At 38.6% G+C, this 26,303-nt stretch overlaps 1 protein-coding gene across 4 annotated transcripts in view; it reads right to left on the bottom strand.

Moving 5' to 3' along the window:
• Nucleotides 1-26,303, bottom strand: part of RPS6KC1 (ribosomal protein S6 kinase C1) — an 87,261-nt gene that overhangs the window by 52,967 nt on the left and 7,991 nt on the right. For all 4 annotated transcript variants that reach the window (XM_026844963.1, XM_026844965.1, XM_026844964.1 and 1 more), the window contains 4 exons: nucleotides 20,746-20,861; nucleotides 18,608-18,701; nucleotides 14,196-14,255; nucleotides 13,040-13,402 (listed from right to left, as the gene is read on the bottom strand). In XM_026844963.1, the coding sequence (XP_026700764.1) occupies nucleotides 13,040-13,402; nucleotides 14,196-14,255; nucleotides 18,608-18,701; nucleotides 20,746-20,861 (633 nt within the window). The remainder of the gene's footprint in view (nucleotides 1-13,039; nucleotides 13,403-14,195; nucleotides 14,256-18,607; nucleotides 18,702-20,745; nucleotides 20,862-26,303) is intronic.

Below are 26,303 nucleotides of genomic sequence, written 5' to 3'. Positions count from 1 at the left end.
CTAAGTACAATGTCTCTTCAGAAAGTTGACGGAGAACTACTCTGCTGTACGCTCTCATAGCTGCTGTTTTACCCCTGCCCTATACATGAGAAAATGAATCATCGCTCTTGTTTTAAACAAGCCTTAGACTCAAGAGTGTGAAGAAGGCAGAGGCTCTCTTCCACTTTATGTTACCATGGTCTACTACTAGTCATTTTGACCCTGTTATAAAATAAAGACTCCCTCTTCCTTTCCTATTATGACTACAAAGTACCTAAACACACAGAACCGTCACAGAGACTCCATCAAGAAGAGACTTAATATGTACTCCAAGCTCTGCTGTAAGTGTTCTATTATAAATCTTATTATCCACATCACAGCAGGAGGGAAGAGTAATTGTCACCTCCTTGGACAGACACACATAACCCTGCCCTGTAAAAAAACTCTGACTACACTTGATTTGTGAAGAAGCTGGACAGTCAGAAACTCAGTGTACTTTCAGGATACAATATTATGGATATGAACCAATTTCTCAGTAATTTCTCTCATTCTAAACACAGACAGGACTTGGTACCAGGTTCAGCACCTCAAATATCAGCCTCCACTTAGTAAGATTCTCCTCGTGAAATTCCCCTAGATGAAACTGCCAGTCTTATTCCCATTGAGGATTAAAAAAAAAAAAAAAACAACACTCAATTGTTTGAACTAAGATTTGACTTTATCAGAAGATAATAGATACACAGTATTTTATAAGTGTGTGTTGTAATTTCTTAAAATATGACTAACACTCTTGCTTTCATCTCTAACAGTCTTATGGCACCATAAAACTTTCTTGTGCCAATCCACTGGTGATCGCCCACATTCTCTTAAGACACGTAAAGTGGCAGCCGCTCAGGGGAAACAAGTCATCTGTGTAGCAAAAATAAACTCTTCAGCCAGTGCTTTCTTCAAGCAGACTGGTAGAAAAATTGCTAGGTTAGTGTCTAAGGCTATCATAAAAGTCAAACATACTGCTTAATTGTTAGTTATGTGTATTTAGTTTGGATGTTTATTGCCTTTTTTCAATGCTTCAGTAATTTTACAGTAATTAACACAAACAAGCTAGGGTGTCCCCTTAGAGCTGTCTTTGTTCTTCCTACTTTCACAAGACATTAATTTCAGTTTTTCTTCTACTTTTCCTTCCCGAGTAATTTGTTAAATAACATTTGCAAACTGTTCACTCATTAAAATCTTCAGCCACAAAAAAAGAGGGTGTGGATTCATGAAACATTTACTAAACAAATTCTTGCATCTTATTTGTGAATAATATCATTAACAGCTCAGTCTCTGAATATTTTAACAGGTGGATGTTTGAGGATTGGATTTATGGAAGTAGGATTCTGTCTTTTTATTCTTTGCATCAGTTTAACCAAGAGAATGTAATAAGCTACATTCCTATACAAATTCCCATTTAAACAGCCAATATCTCATAAAACTTTTTAAAGAAATACAGGATATTAATTTAATAAATAAATGTTACTTTAAAAGCCTTAAGCACAGGGTTAGAAGTAACAATAAAGACCCCATTAAACTAAAAATAATCTTTAGCATTTATGCCAAATTTCAGGTCATAGAATTCTTCACTTAAAATCAAATAAATCACTAACACACAGTACTAGAACAAATCCTTATATTTGACAGATGTTAAAGATGTGATGCAGATTTTATGCTTTTTTTTTTAAATGCAATATTACATTTTGCTATGGGATAGTGGTTTTAGTTACGCAAAATGTGTACTCTCAAAAGAATTGACTGATTTATTTCTAGTAAAGAACTTTTTATTTAAACGTTGTGTGAGCATATTGAGCTCCTATTTCCATTCTGTGGTTAGCCCGCAACAGTTTAAAGAGGTATCTCTCTTTAATTACAATTTAAACTTGAAAGGCATTTTGCCTTTAAATGGCAGCAAACAGGAAATGTTTAAACTGTGTCAAAGCCTTTGATGAATCTTTACAACTGCTCATAAAAGATCATCCTGCTTAAAATAATATTGATTTTTCATTTATTTTCCTAGATACTAGAAGATTTACGTTTCATCTGATCAGGATCAAAGCTTCTCCCCCCTCCTGATCACTGGGATTAAATCAGCAATGTCATTTTACACATTTAAAAACTAGGCTGCTAAAGCAAGATATAAAAGTGTAGCAAGGCTGATCATAGAGACCTTAGAATAAAAACCCCTCAAGATTCCCCATCTCTCTCCCTGTCTCTCTGCATTTGCTATGGAGCAGCTGTGCCTCACACAGATTCACATGAATGAAAATATTAAGGCAAGAAACCACCCACTTAGTTTATTTTCCATATGACTTTCCTGTAATTATTTTGTAAACTGTTCACACAACAATATATAAAAACATCTGCAAAAACAGGTAATTAATGTGTCAAGCCAAACTAATGCATTTTTTATGGTGTCCATGCTTCGTCAACTGTAATTATAACTCTTTTTAAGCAAATGATGATGTGTTTGTTGCAATGTGCAAGTGCTTATTTTAGATGCTCTGTTTACTATTACTGCAAACAGAATATAAAAACTCTACAGCTACTTTGTTGCAGATATAAGCCTTCATCTACAAAAGCAGGCTGCTCCCTCATTTTCCAAAGGCTTTGACTATTTCAAAGAAATAAAAATATCTTAAAATGAAAATTGGCTTTGGAAAGGCTGACCAGGCCACCCGCTGACCAAACTAACAGTAGCCAGGACATTAGGACAGCAGCCAATGATTTAAAAATTGTTCTTTAATTTTTGTTTCTAAGGACAGCTCAGCTACAATATATTTTAAAAAACAGACGTTCCTAACAACATTCAAATGATCTTGAGGGTTTGATAGAGAAAACCACAAATATCAGAATAATTGTGCCACTGAGTTAATCTGTGACTTGTCATCTTATTTTCCCATAGTCCACTGATTTGAATGAAAAATACAGAGAAGCAGCATTTTCACAGAGTATGTACATAGCAGTAGCATCTGGGAAACTAGCAATAATTTTGTTTGTCTTCTACTCAAGAGAGTCTTCTACTCACACCTCATAGCAGCTCAGAAGAGTACATACCTTTGAGAGATTAGCCAACTCAATGTTGAAGTGTTAAGTGTTCCACTCAGTTAACTGTTTACTCAGGCATCAAATCCTCTGTAATTCTATTGTATAGGAAAATTACTTATGTTCAGGTATTAATAGCAAAAAGCTATTGAAAGGGGGCCATATGCAATAAACCCAAACAAACAAACAAAAATCTGGGCAGTAAAGACCACAGAAAAAGATCTGTCCTTTTCCCTCCACATCATCTCGTGGTACTACTGATGGAACACATCTCAGACGATACACAGAAGTGCTGTCAAACTTGCTCTGGTCCTTAACTACTCTCCTCCACAGATCCAGGATGAATTCATGTGAAAGATGTGTATCTTACTGGATGGTAACAAAGATGCTCTAGTCTCCAGTTGTGACCAACATATACAATATCCCACATTCAGTAAATCACAGTATATAGCACCCACCCAGGAATTCTAGATATTCCTTCCTTCTTTTGTGTCTGACCACATCCAGATCATTCCCCTCTGGGTACTAAAGATCTTCTTCAAGAAGAACCAATCTGTCAGGACAACATGAGGGTATTCCCCCTCGCTAACTACCTGCTTGACCAGGATGTGGATATTTCCACAGAAAAGGCAAGGCTAAAAAGTTAGCATTACCTGTCCCAATCCCCTGCAACCTCCATATTCCAAATCTTCCTGCTTTTCTCTCAGATTTACTAAAAATATATGTGAGCTGCCTTTATTTAAAGAAGAAATCAGAAGAGATTTGCTCCAGGAAGGAATGTCCTCTTGCAGAACAGGCTACAAGGAACTTGTGGGAGACTGCCTGTTGTGCTAACCCCAAACTCCAGGTTCTTAACAATTTAAACAGTAAAACTTTCTCTAAATACTGAAATCTTCAATGAAACATTTATAATTGCCAAATCTAACTGCTATAATACCATTTTTTATTTTTAAAAGTTTCTTTATCTTCTTCACAGTCTTCCTGCACATATCACCCAGCTGGATTGCTGAATTTTTCAAAGAATTGCTCTCTATAAAAATGCAAGGGAGTAAGCCTTAAAAGATTTATTTCTTCTCACAATGAAAAGAGGTTTAGCAGCACCTTCCTTATTAGTGGGTAGCCCAGCTGTTATTTTTGCCTAATTGGTTCAAGAGGACCTCTGTTCTTCTTAGGGCAAACACTTCTTACATCATGTGAAGCAGACTCCTTTGTCCATATTAGCCAAACAAAAGCTCAGGCGCACCGTAAGTGACAATGCGACTCATAATCCAGCACAGGTTTGTGACCACTTTGGACACAGTTTTATAACCCCGGAATTTATTTCAGAAAGGAGCAGAGCTGCTGGCTTTGGAACAAGTCTCCACCAACTTTCACAGGAGAGTAGGTAACCTTTAATTTTCAAACAATTCCTTAAGTGAAATGTGACAGGTGCTAGGGTAGATGGACACTTCAGCATCAAGGAAAGATGCCACAGATTTTAGCAGCAGGTGGCAGTTTGGAATTGTGAAATAAGCCCACTAGCTCATCGTCTCTAGTATGCTATGTATTATATTAATGATGAGTTCCTTTGAGGTGGTGGCCAAATTTTGCAGCTGAAAAAACCCTGTAAATATTAAAAAATAAGATCAAGGTTAAGCCCATTATGGTAAAACAGTTTGTAGTGATCTTTTTTCCTTTTTTTTTTTTTTTTTTACATTTTGAGAAAGTCAAAATTTATTAAGATACATCACATTTATCAAACCTATTTTCTTGCTTTTTGAAGGTTCAGGACAGTACTGTATTCTAGCAACAAAGAAGAAAAGCCATTTAAAAGTTAAACTTCTCATGCTGAAGTACAAATGCATGACAGTGAGTGAACTAAGAATTCTTCTTCCAACTTTCCAGTGTGTTCATAACTATTTACGTCTATATTTTATACATCATCTTCATTGCAGGTTGCCCAAGACATTTACTAATCCCGTGAAATTACCAATTCTGCATACTGCAGAAAACCTAAGGTTATGTACCAGTGGTGTAAATGTCTACATTAAACGCCCCTCTGGAAAAAAATGCTGGCATATGTGCCAAAGTTAAGGTTACATAAAAGAACAATGTGAATGGCTGAAATGTGTTTGAGTGACCAGTAAAGCAGGAGTCAGTAACACTCAAGATAATAAGAAACATAACTTTCCAGAAACACTAATCAACAAACATCTGTTTATAGAGAAACTCTCATTTTAAATCCACAAGGTGGTGGTAGCTTTTCATGTGTGTGTGACTATCTGGAAAAAACTAAAATGAATGGCCACACAGCACACACCATTTCAGGGAGCAAAAACTTAACTTCCCATCCATCTGTTAATACTTGTAGTCTTCAGCTGCAAGGTATTTCACCACGGTAAGACTCTACAAATGTGAGAAGTATTCTTGAACACTTCCCTGAAAACTACATAAGGGGGGAAGAAAACCCCTGTGAGCACTGCAAGACAGAAGTACAAGCAATGGCATCCTAGCACAAATGAGGAAACAAAATCGTGGCAGCAGCAGCAGGTCCTCCAACACAGGCACCATAGGAACAGGAAGAGAGCACTAACAGTCAAGAGCAAGGAAAAAACTTACACAGACCACCACCATAGAAGAGAAGAAAAGATTTTCCAAGTACTCTGCATTCTTCCTTCTTAACTAAAAGGAAAAGTCCAAATTAGATTTAGCCACCACAAACATTTCTTGTTTCAGAACAGAGGGAACCCAGTCACACAGACACCTACCTCTTCAAGTAAGAACAAGTTACTGCAGTTTGAAGCATAAAGTATTGGAGAAAGAAAAAAAAAAAAGACAGATGAAAAAGCAATTATGAATTCATCAGTCCTGATGATCTAATAGTACTCATATCTATATATGAAATATAATTCATATGTACTTTTATACAGTACTATGGGAAATGGTATCTTTCTATGAACAATCACAAAAAAATCTCTGAAACAGAAGAGCCAGTGGCAGGCCCTGTAGAGATCAAACCTATACCAGTCCTTCTACACAGCTCTGAAGCTAGAGAGGCTATTTTAAGATACTGGAAGGGAAAAGAGGGAAAGAGGACATGACAAGAAAAAAGGAAGATGTGAAGAGAGAGAAGCTGTATATGCAAGAACTGTTTGGTGCGGGTTGGAAGAGGAATCAGAACACTGATTATCATGCTGCATCATGCCCTTAAACATATCTATGCAATTTTTCTATTCCAGCTAGTAATTTGCCTCAATCCACCTAGACTGCCTTGAGGCCTTTAATTCTGCAGCGAGAGACTTCAATTTTCACACCTAAAGACAGAAGCAGCACTGTAACCTAGATCACTCTGTTTTGTCTACACTGTATGCTGGAAGAAGTGTGGCAACCCTACTATGTCTTCTGATGGGAGGTAGAAACCCCACATAGCAGCAGTCAAAAAAAGATTAATGCACTTAGCTGCAGCTAAGTGCTGGCTAACAACAGCTGAGATAAAAGGTTGTGCAGGCAGGAAGAGATGTCTGTCAAAGGAGCTGGGCACAAGCAGCAACCTGGCAAGGAGCTGCTATGAGGACAGACTCAGAAATCTTGGAAAGGGCAGATCAACACCAAGCCAGTGCAGCTAGCTCTGTCCCCCAGAAGAGGGAAGAAAGAACAGGTATTTTAAGGCCCACCTTGTCACATATTTATTAATTTTTTAACAGCCACATGCTAAGCAACCACAATGAGAGATATCTCTGCATCACGTCCTATGTGTTGGCTTACAGGTATTGCCACAATTTACCTTTACATATATTGTAAGACTCTAAGCTGCACCACAAATACTAAACCCCAAACCTTTATCAACTTCCTGGTGAAGAGAAGTCTTAAAGTTTAAGTGGAACTTGGCCTTCAGTACTCCTTTATGTAGCCAAATCTCTCTGTATTTATATATTAACCGTTACCATTTACCACATTGACCATACTTTACTGGCAGATGCTGTATTTTACTGCTTTGCCACAATGAAGAGGCTAAACCCTGTACTTTTGCATATGGAATAACACCACACAAAGTGATCCATCCAGTATCTACTGCACAGCAAAGAATCCTATAACACTAATCTGTTCTGAAGCTCTGTATGGTCTGCAATGGGCTTGGAAGCCAACACATTTCAGTTATGAACAGCTCATGGCCCGTATCAGCATGGGTTTCAGCATCACTGGCAGCACAGTGGGATGAGATTACTTTTTTTTTAAGCAAACGATAGGATTTTCAACATCCCTTCCTAATCTATCTGCTTGTCAAGAGACAAGTCCTCTTACAAGCATCTAACCTTCTGAAACAGCAGCTGTGATTTCAAGGTTGTATGAAGCACTAGGAGAGAGGGAGCACTTTGTATGATTGCTTAGAAAGCCCAACCTAAACGGTCTTACAGCATCCTCACAGTCCAATAGCAGGAAACAGAGACAGTTTTCAGCCCCTTTGGAAGGAAGTGGGGCAGGAAGTTTTTGTCTTGACTGGTTCCAGCCTCAGTGGAAGCGGAAAGCTACAACAGCAAATGAGGCAAGTGATGATACACCACAGGAGTACAGAGGTCTGAGATCAGGTGGGGAGAATTATGGTTCCGTCACTCACCCTGTCATTAACCTTTCCCCGTGGGGCCCAGCACAACTCTAAGGGTTTCCCTGCAGATATCAGCTCACACCCCAGTGCAGCTTCTCAGAAGACAGGCCTGTTGTTCCCTCAAAGAAGTTGCTCCAATCAGGCACAGCTGCTGGGTAGCTCAGAAGCAGCCTGAGAGACTGTTACTCTCAATGAGAACACTACTCAGAGAATTTAACAAGTGAAAGGAATTTCAAGTAACTACTGTGTTGTAACAAAAGTTGTCTTCATAAATGCCATTTAACAAACAAGCAAAGGTGTTTTTCACTCTGGAAGCCAGAAACATGCTTGTGGAACAAACATGGCTGTTCCCCTTTTCATAAAGTACTATCTTCTTGGCATTCTATCAAACATGCTCCTGTTTGCATCCCTGGCTCCATCACAAACTCAAATCATAGTCCATCATAATCCCAGTAATTAGACACAAGTTGGTTTGTTTTCAGTATATCCAAAAATATCATCTAGTTGTCTAAAGTATTCCCAGCATTTCATTGTATATGCATTTCTGGGTTAAAAGTCAAAGTCATTTTAGCAAGGTTCCAGTAATTTGTGTAATTTTTGTTCCAGCTCTGTTTACTGGATAAACATTAAAATAGCATGGAGCAGTGCAAAACTGACATTCGCAGTCTGCTTTCAAAGACACCAGCAGCTTATCTAGAAGTTGTAGATAACCAAAGCAAAACACAGATACCTGAAAAACAGCTTGTGGCTGCTGTGACTTAAGAGGCATCACATATTTCATGCAATAAGGTCTATGCTGCCGAGCTGAACCAGCCCCCTAAACCAAATAAATATTCATTGTGTCCAGCCACAGCTGCTACACACATGAAAACAAACACCCCAAATCTCTCAGAGTAAACGGATCATCTCCCTTTGGATGTTAATAAGCAACAAGGAGCCTTGTATGTAACAGACACACAATGAACACATTTGCTTCCTAAACCACATAGAACACATCCTTGTACTTTTCTACAGGAACTGGACTGACCATATCGAGAAGCATTCTTGCTTCATCATGTGCTTTAAGCTACTGAAACACAGCAACAAGCAATGGTGTAAACTCTGTTTATCACACAGCTCAGACTGCCCAGATCCATAATGGATGTAACTTGAAAGCGGTTGGAGTTGGAAAAAGAGGAGCAGTTTATACAAATAGGATTTCCTCTTTTACTGCAAAAAAAAACTCTTTACATAATTTTAACCTCCTGATCTACTGTTTCCTAACATAAACTATGCCCTACACCAAAATCAGGGAAAGCACTACTTCACATAAAGCACAGTTAACTTCCAGCCTAGAAATTGGTGGCTTGCTATCGATTACTGCATTTTTTCCATCACTAGGCCTGAAGCAATGCATTGACCTCAAAGGGCTCTGACATGCTAACAAAACAAAGGAACAGCTATAATTGTGAGCCAAAGTTTCTATTAGTTAGTATATCTAGTACGCTTAAAAAAGCAGAAGATTTGAATACCAGAAGGTTTCAGCTCCTGGACAACTGTTTAACCATTCTACACAACCCTTTGAGACTGCCTTCCAAAAGCTCCAAAATCCTGAGCACAGCACTGCCCAGAATACACAGAGGAGCAGCAAAATCAGGGCATATTCAGAGGAAAAAGGAAACGATGGCAGCTATTCCCTCTCACTGCACGCGAGGGAGCTCTGGTATAAATGAAATGTGGAGGTACAAGAGGTATAGGTAGTTTACTGGCAGTCCAAGGGCTCTACAGCTAGTCCAAGAATTCATTCTCTTTCCCATTGACAAACATGCTTAATATTAAATGAATGTACGGAGCAGAAATAGACCCAAGAGCGTATAAAGAGCAGATGCCCAGAGTCCAATGTATACACCAGCCTCGCAGAGCACAGACGGCGTTCATTCCCCAAGTGACACGTGTATTAGACCTTTTGGCAGGACTATGAATCAGACATTAAAAGATTCGATACAAAAACTCTGCAAAAGACTAGCAAAGGAAAATACATACTCACCTTGCACAGTATAATTAACACCACTGTACTTGTGAGAGCATGCACACACAGCTGAAAACAAAGTCAAGATGGACATTTCTTTGGTGTAAGGATATGCAATACCTGCCTCATCTAGCATTAGTGTCATCAGCTCAGAGAGGTGGAAGGTTGTCAGAAATGTAACAGACTCAAGTGTGTTCTGACTGCCTTTATGGAAGCCAGCTACTTCAAGCTAAATAATGCACGTCTATAAACTTGCAGTAATAAACTTACTTGTACATGATTTTGACGAGGCAGCCTTAAGTAGTAAGTAGATCTTGTAGCAAGTGTAAAGGACTGGCTGGCAACAGAGACACCCTTATCTTTCAGATACATCTAACCAACTTACAAAGGCATTACATTTCTGAGGTAATTCTGAGAGAAGTTTCAAACACAGATGATGGATGATGCTTCTTTTTTACCCCTGGTACACTGGTTACATTTCCTGATTCCAATTTTTAGGTGTCAATTTCTATTTTCTTGGTGCCACCACGTGGTAAAAATCTGTATTACCATTTTACACGCAAAAGCCACTTCCAGTCAATTCTAGAGGCGCCACACATTCTGCAATGGTTGTTTACTGAAAGGCAAAGTCACTTTATATGTGTGTAAGTATATATGAACACTGTGTTTCACTTTCAGATATTACAAATACTTATTTTGACAAAATAGGCTGAAACTAATCAGTGGCAGAAGACCAGAGGCATTTTTTAACAATTGCACCATCCTTACCTTGAAAGAAGCACATTAATACCCATGTGAAATACATAACCAGGGGTGTTTAAATAGCTGAAGTGATTAGGTTAAGGGTTGGGGTTTTTTTATTGTAACATACAGTGAATATCAATACTAAAGATACCACCTTCACAAAGTAACTAGATTAAAAAGTGTAATACAGATAGTTATTCATGGGTTTTTGTTGGCTTTGGGTTGTTTGTGGATTTATTTTTTTTTTTTTTTATTGTCCTCATAGATCCTGAGAAGGAATCTGAATCAGCCCTGTCATTATAAAGAAGGCATCGGTGTCTCCCTGCCAGCTTGCAGAAGCTCCAAAGACAATGGGACAAAATGAGCTAGATCTACCCAAATCTAGTGTAAGTGCCCAGCAGAGAATGAACATTCATTTGCTTTCCACCTTCACAGCCATGCAGGGTAGGTAACACAGAAAAAGGAAAAAGAAGAGGTGACTGCTAGGAACTAGCGTATGTACATTTATATTCCTAAGGGATAAAATGTCAGTTAAAATGAAATTCCTTCCCATTATTCCCTCTCCTGTGCTATACAGGTGGAACGTCAAGGACTGCACAGACAAAGTTGCAGGTGCTAGCTACATATCTCTTAATCCATCAGGAACAGTTTCACCCACACACACAGGTATCACTACTATAAATTTATTAATAACCCCCATTGTGCTGAGTGGCATCAGGGAAACAGGGCAGAACATCACACTTTTCAAATACTTCTTGAATTTTTTCCTAGCTTGAAAAGCATGGATACCAGTGGGCACGAGAAGAGGACTAGCAGTCATCTGAGGTAGCTGGATGAGTAGCTAGTCAACAGCAAAGAAGCAAAAAGTCCTTGGAGGAAATATTACTAAATATAAGTAAAAAGCTCAACCCACTCTAGTCTAACAAGTTAGTATGCATCAGATGAGCAAGCCACGTAACAACACATGCAAGAAAAGCCTTTCACAACTTCAAAGTAAACATATTACCATAAGGATTACCATGGATTCAAAGCCAACATATTTTAACTGCTGCCACAACTCAAGTATGCATGCATAGTTACCATAGCTCAAATGATGTGCGATAGCCTGACTTGTGCTCATGCCCTAAGAGTTTGAAACTGTTTAATAAAGAAAGCTTTCTGAAGATGAAACTCTGAAACTTGAACTCTCAGTTTAAAACTCCATCATGGCAGACTTGCATCACAGTAAGAAGATAAAAGTGGTTATGATGAAACAAGATATTCTTCAGAAGACCATAACTGAATGGCACACAGGTTTATGAATGGCACACAGTCTATGAAGAAGTGTATTAGCAAAAAAAAAAAATAACTGGGCTCTACTACAGAAGGACTATCAGCATATTCAGCATCAAGAATTAAAAGCATTTTCACAAAATGGGCAAGGAAAGATAGGATACTATTGAAAAGCCACAACAAGCAGCAAAGCAGCAACCCTACTGACATCACCAGGACTTGAAAAGACAGAGGTAGATTTACTTATGCCAGAAAGTTTAAGACACTTTAAGCAAAGGCTATGCCTATATCTTGGTCCACACCTCTAGCTTTCATCTGTAACCTACCCAATTTTTGTCAGGTCCAGTTAAAGCAGCTCAGCAGGTAAACTTCCACTCCTAGAACTGTTCAGAGGGTCTGGACCCCTGCTGTGCATCATATTGAGATGCAGCAAAGCATTCTGCTTGTGTGTGCTTTGGTACATTAGCATTTAAGTTCAGATCTAGAGCAGCATAATGCATCTGTGCTGTATACCGTTAAACAAAGCCACAATTCTAATCTTACTCACTTGATCTTTGTGGGACAGAAACACAATACACAGACCCTGAATTCACTCCAGGAAAGAACAAATCTCTTCCTGTGCTTTATGGTTTTAAGCCATTGTTGGACAAAATGCAAATATATGAGGTTATCACTCCAGATTCTCAAGAGCTAGAGATGGAAGAGGAAAAAATTGTTCCCCAACTGACAAGGTGCAAGGAGACTCCACAGAAATTTGCATGTAGTTGCATGGTCAGTTAACAACAGCTTTTGCAGACATATACTGACACACCAAAGCCTTCTGAAAAAAAAAAAAAATCCTGTTCTCTAGCAGTGCAGGCATGTAAGTTTGTATGCATCTGTTTAGAAAAGGAGAACAGTTTAGTGGAAGAAGCAAGAGGCTGTGAGCCAAGAATAGTTCTAATCCTGTTGTGATTGGGAAGTTAACCTGAGTCTGCCTCTCCCCATGCGTAAAATGGGGATAATTAATCCTCACTTAACCATGTAAATTAAATAATGTTTCAACGGTGCTGCAAGTGCCACAGATTAATTAATGCCTAGGTAATAAAAAGTGGAGCACTTTGCTACTTACCTGCAAGTCAAAGGTTATGCCGCAATTTTACAAGAGGAGATACTTCGCACTTAGAAGATGAGACCCTAAATTATCATTCAGTCTTATAAAGATTTCTCTCTCTCTCATATGCACAGCAGCTATCAAGCCCATGAAAACCAGGCACACATCGCTCTGCATTTCATATCATCTCTTTGCAACACAGTAAGCTGATGTTAACTAAGGAAATACCATAAACAAATACACATAACCAAAGGCAAGGCAAACATAATGGGAAGATCCATACCTTGAACACCTTCCAAAAGCAGATCAACCCCCTTTCTATAAAAGCTGAAGGCAGTTTCATAATCTTCTTCCTCCTCCTTCTTCAAAGCAAGTTTTATCAACTCGCCTGCTTTCTCCAAGTAATCTTGTTTGCCAGGCTTGGGTTTTAAGCTTCCTATAAACAAACTATGGCTTTCCCTCTCTCCTTCAGATTTGCTCCACTCCTGCTCAGGTGCCAGTATGCTTTGTACTGGGGGTTCAGAAGTAAGGCAAAGGCCAACAGCTCTACTGGGAGAACTTTGGTTGGATGCCATTCCATCATCTAACTCAGCAAGAGAGTCTACATCAACTGTCAGGGAGATCAGGTCACTGTCACTGGAGAAGCCTGAAAGCACAGTCAGAAAGACATCCATTACTCAATTTTTCATATACCTTAGGAACCTCCATAATTCTTTATCCCATCCCATCTCACCTTTGAGACTTTGTTCACAGGAATTTCCTGCATGTAAAGCTGTCCTAAAAATTAATTTTTAGTACCTATAGAAACATGTTTTTAAAATTAGCTACAAACTTTGCAAAGCAACTCGTCATCATTTTAATATGGGAATGAAGAAAACAACATCTAACACCCAACTTAAACTTTCAAAACCTGCTCACTGTTGCATCCCAGGAAATCACAAAACCAACCCTTTCTGTGTGAGGGCTATTGGAAAAGTCAATCAGCAGGAGCCAAATCACTGTTGTAAAAAATCCCAACATACTGTTTTAAATCAGTAAGATGAAGCATCCCAGAACCAGTAAGTTAGGAGTTTGAATTAACACAGTTACTGTCAGTTTATGCATCATGCAGCATTCTCCCATCTACCATGAATAGCCTTCTTTCATTGCTAACACGTGGTGTAATGAATTAGCTTAGACCTCTTTCACTGAAATTTGAGATACATTTTATTTTACATTTGCCATAAGCAAAAAATATATATACTCATTGCAAGCTCACCTTCAGTAACTAAACCACAGCAACTTAGCAGAGTTTTTGCAAATAAATGGCAACAAAGATATTTTACATACACCATTTAATTCTGTAAGAATTATCATCCACGAAAAGCATTTACTCATACTTATGACTTTCTAATAATTTAAATTTCAGAAATGTAATGGAAACAACTTCTAGATCTCACCTCCACATTCCGATTGGCTTGTAAGTGTCACATCATCAAGCCCACTTAAATCCTTTCGAACTGAAAAGGACAAGAATGACAAAAATGTTTCTGACATCCTTTTGTACAACAGATTAGATGTTCACTTGCCGTCAGAGTGAAAGGGCATGACCCTACTACAGGTAAAAGTACATAATACAAAACTGCTCTTTGACCAGCTCTCAGAGATATCCATTTGGTAACACACCATTAAAATTGTGACAGTGGTGTTAGATTTGCCATTTCTCATCGCCTCCAAGGTTAAAAAACAAAACACAGGTGCTTGCTTAGGGGCAGCCAATTCAAACCTCAGCACTCCAACCCACCTAATTTCAATAGCAGCAGCACTTTAATCCCTATCTCTCACTGCTCTGATGATTTACAGCTAAGGAGACTTAAAACAGGAGAGCCTTCAAAGCTGGGACCTGCACACCAAGAAAAAAAAAAAAAGCTTTCAGTCTCAAAAATGTCATTCCAGAGTAGTACCCTGTATGGGACATATGCAATGAGCCACAAATTTGGCAATGCTACCTGGATATCAAGTAGCAGTTTTATCACCTTGGCACATGTACACACTGAGGCAATAAAACAGGCAACAAGGTCAAGACATTTAGCTGTTTGTACACACAGAGAAAGTAAATTCTGAGCTAAAACCTGGTGTCTGTTTTCTTCTGTATTCTCAGAGTCAAGAGTTTATCCACATTATCAGGTAAACTGTTCTGACTTATCTTCAAAAAGTATGTGGCATTAGCAAGGAGCTGACTCAAAGGCAACTAACTCAAACTTTCTTTTTGATTTTGCAACTTCAGAGTTAGAGGGAATTCACAATTTATGGAAAAGGAGTAAGAAGGCACTGTAGAAATACTGCTTTTCTAAAAACTAGCAGTTCCTTTAATGTGAGTGAGAGGAAAAAAAACAGCAAGGAAAAGAGATTACCAGCCACTCTTTGAAAAGCAAGGAAAAGTGATACTTAGTGCTACAAGATTACTTGAAAGGGGAAGAGAGGCTGCAGAGAAGACAATGCTCCTGATCTTTTTAGGGGAGGGATGTAAAGCAAAGTGTCCATGCAGAGAAGAGAACTGCCTGTGTAGCCCCAAGTCCCGCAAGAAAGAAAGCAACCTCACAACACAACAGTTGGAGGAAGATAGAAGATTCATTAATTAGCGTATTAATAACAGGCCATTCACCTGCCCAATTTAGGGACAGCAATGTCAAATGCGGAGCACTGAGAATTTATGAAATAAGGAGTCAGCTTATTTTGTTCAGTGAAGAGAAATTGCTAGCTAGGAAATGCACAGGTGGAAGCAGAGCTGACTGACAGACAAAGGGTGTAGATAGAGAAAAATGAATGGAAAAGCTGGGGGTTTGTGGGAAGGGTGTGCTGGCCACCCAGACTAGATGAATTAGAGTCCATCCACGCAGCAAATTTCAGATAGACCCAAGTCCCCCTCCCTACAGTCCAAACAAAACCATGTTTGCTCTTCTCATGCAGCCAACTTGACTAGAAGCTGTATGAACACAGCTAGCATGGCAGAGACTGAACTAATAAACTTTGCTACGGTCAAGTTTAGAGCCCAGGTCTGGCACCACAAAACCAGTCAGTCAGCCCAAGAGATAGGAAGAGTATGATCTGCACAGACTTATTTCCGGGAAGATAATATGAACATGGTAAAACAAAAGGGGAGTGAGGGTGAGAGAGTGGGGGGTGTGAAAAAGAGATGAGCTTCCCAGTGAATTTCTCTGAAGAATCTAACAATTGCTATAGAGAGACTTTTGGAGAGGAAGTTGGACATTTGGACATCTGAACATTATACCATGTACCCAGACAGGAAGACAAGAGTGACTGTCAGGAATATTAGACGAGTATAACGATTCTGAAATTAAACATAAATTCCTGTACTTGTCTCTGCTTTGTGCCATTTCACCGGGCATATGGGTAAATGCAGTTTACAAAACTTGGTGCAAAGCCTGGGTAACCCAGCCTCTTGAAAAGCAGATTCTTCTGAAAGTGTGAGCTGCCAAGCTGTTTTTACAAGCAAGATACTTATTGCTTATTTTGGTACAAAAACATTTCTACTACCATCAGTTTGCATCTCCTACCATTAATGTGCACACCTTCTGCAAAATGAACTTTGTCTGAAAAGAACAGATGAAAGTGAGAAAACATGACCCACCCTTATAAGCAAACACCAGCACCTGTTAAGGAATGGCTTTGATACAGCTCAGTACAACAGCTTGAAGGAGCAGTGCCCACGTGGAGGCACTTGAATGTGAACAAAAACTAACACAGCAAACTAGTCACAGTTAACTACGATAATCAGACTGGGAAAAATTAGATGCAGGCAGGATGCCCTGAGAAGAGGCAGGGAGAGGTCTCGGAGCCGAGTATTGCCACTGCCATCTAGAGGCCTTAAAGGCAGATGTTTCCCTCTGTCCCTAGTCTTTCCCCCGCCCCCCTCCCCGCCCAAAATTTGGTTTCAAACATAAGATAATATGAGCTGGAAGACACATAAGTTTTTAGAAAATACAACTCCACAGAAGTCATATTTGGCATCTGGAAATCCTGTGCTCATAGTTGTTGCAAGTATCCCCTAAAAGCATTCCAGCTGATTCAGAAGAAGGGTATCAAAGAATTTTTCTACCTTACAGCATTTTTTTCTTTTCAATACTTTTATCTCACATAAAGGAAGTGTTTTTCTTCTAAAAATGAGGCCCTTGTGAATACAGAAACATTCATGTTAAGCACTTTTTCTTTCATAAGGCCAACATAAAATAGGTGCATTGTCAGAATCTGGAGTGTTAAATTTCACAAAAATAGCACCCCTTTAAAACTAATCACCAGTATTTATGATAACTACTTTCTGTAATTAAACAGCTCTATACCTTTCCCTTCACAGAATAAAATACTGTGGGGGCATTAGTTCATTAACATTATAGAAGATACTACAAAATAAAATGTAAAACTCGCTGCACATGTAGAGTATCATATAACCAAGCACAAAGTTATTGACATTGAGAGATCCAAGTGGCAAGTCATACAACCTTAAACAAAAATAAACAAAGCACTATTAGAAAAGACAATCAGTTCTTGTTATTCAAGCACAGCTTTTTACCAAAGCAAGTTCTATGCCAGAAAGAGACCAGAGGAAATTAAGTCATTAAGAAAAAAAACCCTCCCAAATAAGCTTAGTAAGTGTTTGTATAATAATGTTTATTTATACATGAGTGTAGAACAGTTCCAAAGAAAAACCTGAAGGGTTGGAAAAGAATTTCTTAGAAGTCACAAGGACCCAAGAATAACTCAAATACATAAATATCTAAAAGCCTGCATGGTTCTTGGCAAATGATTATATAGAAAGATGCTTAAGATAGCTCAGCCTCCAGAGGCAGACAAGAAGTCCTAGCACAGTATTTGGGATAACTGACCCTGCCTTACAGCCATACTGTTATTTAGTGCAAGTAAAGTGCCACTACATTACTCTGTACATGGTACACAAGCCATCCATGTGCACCTTTTACACTGTGCTAAGGAAATGCGGTCTTGGGAAAAGGGACACACTCTCTGTTGGCACAGCACAACCAGAAAACATTAGCAAGTTAGGGAAGCATTTCCAATTTTCAACACAAGATAGCCCACACTGGCTCTAACACACAACCTCTCAGATTTTCAAGAATAGGGAGTTCTTCTCAGGAAAAGAAAAAATGCTGGCAGTTTTTGTAAGACACTTACACAACTTACTTATCTCCTCAAGACCTGCAGCAGGGCTTTAACATTCACCAATTCCATACGCTCAATTCAGAAGACATACTTAAACTTTTAAATTTCGATACCAACTCTCTTCTAGATTTTACTAAGCACTGAAAGTATGGTGACACCCAGAGCATGAACAGTTGAATAAGAACCCTCTGAAATGAGCGGGGCAGTTCAAATACTAGACCCATTTTTCATGCTCTAGGCCAACTCAGACAGTCATCTTCGTATTTATTGATCAACCTCAAAATAGTTTTAAGTTCTTTTTAAATGTTTATAGCTTGAGACTTGGGGTATGATTACTAGTGAACATTAGCACACTGCTGGCCCAACCTTCTGGAAGCAGGCAGGATTCTGTACATTTAAACCAGAGGGTTCAGTTCAGTTAGCATCAAAAGCAGGTCTTTTTGAGCAATAGAGTCTTAGGACTTCTAGAATAGACTAGATAAATTCCTGTTAGATAAGCTTCCTGTTAGAAGCAAACTTCCAGCAGTGTAGAGTGCTCTGCTGACCCCAGCTCTGGCATTTCTGTCAAGCAAACAGAAACTGGATGCCAATGCTCCTAACAAATACGGCACTTGTCATTTACATGCGGCTTTAAAAGAGATCACGCTATAAGGTTACATGAGAAAAGAAAGCAAACCTTCAGAGCTGCAGTCAGACAGGTTGTCAGTCAGAGAGTCAGACAGAGGCTCAACAGGACCAATCAGTTCAGACCCATCATGCACCTCTCCACCCTGAAAAGAAAAAGGGAAAGGAATTATTCAGCTGCTGTGCTGTATGGGAAGTCTCATTATACAGAAGTGATAGTCAAAATTAAATTTCCTAACCAGTGAATGCTCCATTACTTTAGAGTTAATGCATTAAACTATGTAAGCCTGCCAATTAAACAAGGGCTTTTGGTTAGGCAATGTTTGGTTGCCACAGACTGTCTAGGTATCTAAAAGTTAGCCTACTGCAGCTTCAGAGTCCTGAACCCCACAGGATGCAGCAGGTCTGCCTGCAAACCCCAGAGTTTAACAGGGAGAGAAGAGCAACACTCCTGCTATCTTAGGGCACATACAGTCTGTGCCCTTCAGTGGATTTCCCAAACTCAGCAGGTCCCTCACACAGGAGTGTGTGTCCATCACACAGTTCCACCCATGACCCACTATCCTGAGTTCAGTCATAGTTGAGACTACACAAACAGAGAAGACAAGGCCATCCCAGCATATAAGGAGGACACTATTCCCTTGCAAGCCAGAAAGGAAAAGGTAAGTGAAGTAACAACAGAAACAATTAGTTACACTAGAAACCATTTATTCTTTTCTTTAATTTCTGCTTCACATCTTAAGTGCACATTTTCCAGGCAACCTTAATAGAAACGGCACCATTTCCTAGGCAGCGTTACAAACAGGCATTGCTAATCTGTCTTGAACTAGCCCAGTGCATATTCACACTAGCAGCCCATTTTTCTAGAGTCACAGTACACACTGGAGTACATAAATACACACAGCACTTCCTTCAGTTGTTTCTAAGACTTCACTGTCCAAGTCTATCTCTCCATGGCTAACTGCACAAAAATCTGAAAAGGAACAAAACCACGTGTGATCCAAGCTAAAGAACACCAGCTGAGCTGGTGACTGATCAAAATCTAAGGCTTTTTTTACAGGAAAACATGACACAGCATCAGCTAACAAATGAGCCTAAATTAAATTATTACACTTACATAACTCCCCTTGTAGATGTACTCACTCCTATAAAAATGAATGTCTTTCTAGTTTTACTCATCCCCTTGCAAAGCCAGAAAAAGTTCACTGGAAGGCTAAAACTAATACTTCTGCAAAGCAAAGTGAGGAAAGAGAGCTCTGAAGAAATAGCCCAAAACACAGAAGTATTTCCAAAGAACTGAAAAAGTGCAAATGCAAAGAAACTGAAAAGTAAAATATTCTAACTCAGTCTCCCACTCATTGATGCCACCAAAGCTTAAAGAACATTATTTTAAGTATTTTAAAGAATGCTGCAATAACTGCAACATGAAAAGAAGTGATGATTTTTAAACTTCACTGTAATTTTGCTTTTGCATATGTATCATTTAAATATACTTAACACACTGGTACCCTTAAGTCCCATCTCAGCCAGATGAGCATTTCCTTAATTCCAGTGAGTTACTATCATGTTTACATGTAAATTTATGCTTATGTGTTTGCAGAATGTTGGACTAAGCTACAGAAAATAAAGAGGTTTGAAGGAACTATTGGAAACAAACTGCTTCAGATGTAATAAAGATGAAGTCCAGATCAATGTATTGTCCTAAAATATGTTTTGGAGAGTGGTTCTCACAACACTGTACAAGCAGCACGTCTGACTAGTTATATGCCAAATTTGTTGTCACAGACCTGAACCCATAATACGCCATAAGAAAACAATCTAGACAGTCTTCCTTCTTTTGGTTCGAAACTATAAATGCCTATATAAAATATTGAAACAGTGACAATATTTTATTACTTCCCCACTGAACGCCTAGATTTAACATCACAGCTCTTGCTCATCATTCAACAAAAATAAATTCCAAATCCATTCACCTGAAGTTCCTGTAAAACTTTCCACCTTGTAGAGGTGTGGCATGGGTTTTTTTTTTTTTAAAGCCACATTTCTAGAGTGAATGGAAAACTCCCAGTCACTTCACAAAGCATGTCAGATCAGCTCACTGTCACTCCGCGGTTTATAAATAAAGCAGAATCAGCACTACACTTTATTCATATCAGTAAGAAGCAAATACTTCTGTAAATACTAACAAACCTTAAAAAACTCTTCAAGCTGTTTGCTGTTATAGAGAGCAGGGATATTGGCAGAAAACTGCAACAGATCTTCAGCACATTGCCTTCTTTCTTCAATCACAGTTTCATCAAATCGCCCTGGAACAGACACACAGATTGACAGTTTTACAAATAACTACACATTTATTTTGCAATAATAACTAGCACACACACACAAAAAAAAAAAAAAAAAAAAAAAAAAAAAAAAAAAAAAAGAAAGAAAACAAGACAAAAGTAACCTTCTGGAGACAATGCCCTGAGTCTATGAAAGTCATTCCAATGCTTCAGGAGAACATAGAAAATCTTCAAACTTCCTATTCTCAATTGTCCCTAGAGTCCCGTCTTCTGCAATCCACTCGGATGATGAAAGCTGGCAGCTACGACAAGAATCCTTCGCCCTCTCATCATAAGAATATGTGAGGCAACACTCTTGATTAGCCAAGAGACACTAACGGATGTCCAGTGTTATCTAACAACAAATGATATTTGCACAATTTGACAATGTGCCAGTCAGTGTCAGCCTTGATTATGGCCCAAATCCTGTAAGGAGCTGAGCAATCTTCACATTCTCAAGAACAACGCACAATATGAGCGGATAGTAAACGAAGTATTGCTAAAAGCCCCCAAACAGATCATCAATTCCAGGGTGCCATTTATGGAGGAGACAAAGTGAGGGGAGATGGTGAAGCCCTGCTACCAAGCACTGAAGCTTTCGTCTGAAGTAGCTCCATGCAGACAGGGTCTCATCTCCTCCTGGATTCAAGAGGTAAGTAGAGCTGGGAAGCAGCTCATTTACTAAAACGTATGATCCTTCCCTTTTCCCTACCCAGCACCCAAAACACTCCAATTAGCAAAAACATGTTTAAAAAACAATCCCACAGTTCACCTGAAGAGATTTGCTTCTCAGGAGAAAACCCTTGGATTGCTACCTTAAATTCACATTCTTCACAATTGCACACAACTTATTTTAGCTTTTCATATCAACACCACTTTGTTGTTGAAATAGTTACAAGTTTACAAAAGGAAAAGGGCAAAGGTTAACAGTAATAATTGGAGGAGAATAGAACAGACATTGGAACAGCTATACAGAGGGGAAAAAAAGGACTGGGAAGACAAGTTCAAGAAACAGTATTGCTATAACAGCATGACCAGAAAAATAAGAACCACCTGTGACAGCTCTGCAGCATTAACCTTTGAAGAGGACAAAAGAAACATTGAATACAGAAGCAAAATTCATTTATACTCAGAGCAAGCAAAAAAATAATCCCAGAAGAAAGTATCAAAGCAGGATTCTTTCCACAAATTCTTCAAGTAAATAGCTCCTGCCCATGTGGTACCAGAAAAAAGAAAATAAAACTAGAAAGACACACACATACTCACAAGATCACAAACAAAGCTTTTGGCGGCTATTTTTCCATGAAAGGAAAGAAAAGATATCATTGGGCTAATTTTCAGCTAGATTGGCTCCGTGACTTGTTCACCCTGCCCTTTCAGCTGTACAAACATTAGCAGCTGTACAAACGAGCAAGCAACAAGCAAGCAGAAAGAAGGCAAAGGCACATAGAGTGGCAACACTGGAATCTGGCCTATTAAACTGCTCATCAAACTTCCTATGTCTTCAGAGCAACACTGGGGGTGCATTAGGGCTTTTGTTTCATTCCATGCAAAAGAAGACATAATGAAAAAAAAAACCATCCCTCAGTAAAGCACAGCAGCATAGGCAGTTAAATTAATCTACAAAATAACACAAACACTGTTATAATGCAACAGAACATCAATCACAAAGTAAACACCTAACAGGGCCAGAAACAGGTAACTTTTGCAAGAAAGAAATTCCATTTTTCCTGGTTTCCCAGGGATCTTTCCCCATTCCACTTCATCATGGAACCCAATAAAACCTGCTTTTCCTCACCCACATCGTCTTTATATTTCCACTGGGCACCAGACAGGACATGTCAGGACCAGCACTGCCAGCTGTCCAGCGCACATACACCAAGTGTCCAGGCAGCTGCAAATCTCACAGGTATGACCTGAGCCTGCCTGGCCCTTGGCAGCACAACAGCATGCACTCTCTTCTTATCCAGTTGAGGTTTCACAGACTTTGCAGAAACATAATTACATTTGCAACTGCCTTCCCTCTCAAATTTAGCTGATACTAGCCATGTGAGTAAGAGGTTTGACTTGCTGACAGCACAATTACATAAGCCTTATTTTCTGAGGAAGCTGAGCTTACAAAAAAAAAAAAAACAAACAAACCACCAACCAAAACCATATTTGAACAGAGACATTGAAACATTAGTCACTGTCACATTTTCCAGCTCATCAGCATCATGATACATTACCAGGACAACTACTTACTAAGGGACTTAGGGGGGAGGAAGAACATAATTCAGTACTGGTTTATTCACAGACTATCTGGCATCTTTCTAGCAGGTTCATTCACAGCCAACCTGGCCTAAATCCCTCCCCCTCTCCCTTTTTTCATACTTTCAAGCAATCTTGTACTGCTCAACGTTTTCATTATCACCCTTCTCAATCAGATGTTCAAAGGTGCTTAGATATCCAGCTGACCCTTCAAACATTTCTATCAGGAAGTCTTCCTGCACCTAAATCAATGTTATTTTGACTATTCTTTACATCTCTCAGACACATGGAAACTTCATTATAGGGATCATGTCTTTCCAGGGCTTTAGGAAGTGTCAACTACAATCTTGGCACGTAACAAGTGCATTGGCACAGGTCTGCTATTCCTCCAGCAATGATCCATTCAAAATTTCTTATATATATGGAAACCAAATGTAAACTCCTGTAGAGAGAATCCACAATTCATTTTGTGGAGCAGATCTGAACAACAAACACCCAGCAATGTTTGTGTTCATGTTTCAGCTAGTTTCTCACAAGACTTCCAACTGTACATGATACCCAATTATTAAATATATTACTTCATTTGGTATTTTGAAATCCAAAAAGTATCTTCATCTGTGCATTGTAAGGTGAATCACCTTTCTGACTCACTGCTAGTAAGTTATCAGTATTTGGAGTTTGGTTTCTTTTTGTTGCAGGGAGGAAGAGTATTTTTTATACTAGAGTATGTTTCTGCATTTGTTAGATAAAAGACATGCTGAGTACAGATTTACCAGATCCAGTATGTGGTAAAATGCCATGTATAGCCAACATATGGGATACTTAAAGTTCCAACAAAAACAAAAACAAAAACAAGTAGTTTGAAAATGCCAAAGAAATTATGTTGATTTATATTAAGGTAGGAGAGTAATCACTTCCCAGAAACAGGTATTGTGATTGCTACATAACTATTCAGAGAAGTTTTAACAGCTGGATCTGTTAGGATTTTTTAGATTCCCATATTCGAGTTCATTATGTTTTCTCCAATAAGACAGAGGGAAAAGGTTCAAGTACAGTACAGAAAAAGTGAGATGTCTTCTTCCTCCACCTATAACAAGTTTTGTGCTTTGATGTGAGCAGCTATATTGTAACAGCATAAAATACGTGCACTTGCATATAGTAATTATCAAAAGCAGTTTTCTGCGGAGGTGGCAAGTCTTTGGTTGCATAAAATACGAAGCACAGCATGACCCATTCATTTTTATGTGTCTCAGTTGTCCACATCATCTCCTGAAACTCTGGATGCTGAACTTGATGTTCTTCACATGTTTAATACTTCTACTACAAGTACATTCGACTGTCAGAACCACCAGTGCTCATTTTGTAAAGTGTACTCTCCACAGAACAGTATGCATATATTATTTAAAGCATTCTTATAAAAAAAAAAATCAACAAGTTGCCAGTAACTACTAATAACGCTAATTAGTAACTAGTTTAAAAGCTGCAACAAGTGGATCACCACAGAGAAGAAACACGGCAGAAACACTCCATTAAAGCACTTGAAAACAAAAGACCTTAACAGAGCTGAACCTTGCAGATCACCACTAACTGAATGAGACTGAAAACAAGTTTGCCAAAAACTCGAAATCTAGTAAGATTACATTTTTCCTCTAGTACAAAAAAATACTGACTTATCTGAAAATAAATGCTTTAAGTTAAAACAAAGCACACATGACAGAAGTTACAAAACACATAGAAGTGAGACAGAAAGATACACAGTAAATTTTTATGCTTTAAATAGAAAAATAATTCATAAATTGAAGAGAACGGTCAGACATTTCTGTTCCTTTCAGGTACATATGAATCATTTGAAATTTGTTTTTACATTACCTCCTCTTTTCTGTGATCTGCTGTGGCTCAGCTTAATTCAAATGTAGTGGGTTTTGTTTTGGTTTAGTTTTAAATTCATAAAGCTTTTTTTGTAAATAACTACACTGAATATTTCTGTAGATTTCCTTCTCTTACAGTGTACATTGCATTGTTCACCAAAAACAATAGAAGATGTCTTTCAGAAGGGATTTCACTCAATACTTCCTTGCTTACAGAGCTAGTGTAAAAAACAGATAATTTGCATTTCTGGCAATTTAAAATTATTTAAGATATTAGGAGCCTGTACTCTCTTCTACCCCAATTTTCTTTTCTTTTTACCCTTCTCTTCCCTCCCCTATGGACAGGTGTATTGTCTTCTACCTGAAATTAAATTACACTTTGTAAATACCAGCTTTGTAAATAATTTGTCCAGTGGGCACTCTACTCTCTAAACCAGATATAAAAATGTCACGGGATGAAATTAATACTACATTGGCTATTTAATAAGTAGTGTGCAAGTTCTGACACAGCACCAAAACTTACCCCAGTTCAAACTTCATACATAAGCAAAAATAAAAACATATAAAAGTTGGATACTGTTTAACTGGTGTAAAAGATAATTTAAACTAGGAATTTTACCCAGCACTGCACAGAAAACCATGAAATCTGCGTCACAGTTCAACATCTTTGCCTCTCACTTAGCTGGTCCACACAACAAGGGGTAAAGCTCCCCCAAAATTATAGGGGCAGATTGAACTTGGGTTATAAACTAACTTCAACTTGTTCAAAGTTGTTTATGCTGTTTATATTCTTTAAAAGCATCTCAGTGCCATGCCTAGATGCAGTAGTCATCAAAAACTAACACTAAAAGTAGCAAAAATTACAAGTCTGTGGCAGTATCTGGTCCTGAAACATCAAAAGGAATATTTGTGCTTTCCAGGTGGAGGTTTGTCTTCAGGGGAGTTGCAGTATCATAGTGCTGTCACACGAACTGGTGGAAAAAAGGCTGACTAAACCACCCCAGTTTGGGCACTTTTCAAACAGGCAGGCTTGACTATCCGAAAGTAAATGCCAAAAAAAAAAAATCCAACCCACTAAAAACCATAATATACCCCAAAAAAGTAGAACATTAAAAAAAAATCCCCAAACACAACAACAAGAACAAAATCACCACACAAAATCTAAACATGCAGAAAATCCACAAAAAAATGGCAGGGTGCACAAAAGTGTATGCTAAAAGCATCCAAAAACTCTAAAAATGTTTTTACACATTTTCCAATGTGAAGCATGTAGTAGATGCATGCCAAAAACTGTCATAAGCATACCAGA

The sequence above is a fragment of the Athene cunicularia genome (assembly GCF_003259725.1).
Source record: "Athene cunicularia isolate RWA chromosome 3 unlocalized genomic scaffold, athCun1 chr3_part1, whole genome shotgun sequence".
Taxonomy (NCBI): domain Eukaryota; kingdom Metazoa; phylum Chordata; class Aves; order Strigiformes; family Strigidae; genus Athene; species Athene cunicularia.
This window is presented reverse-complemented; position numbering and strand designations above follow the sequence as displayed.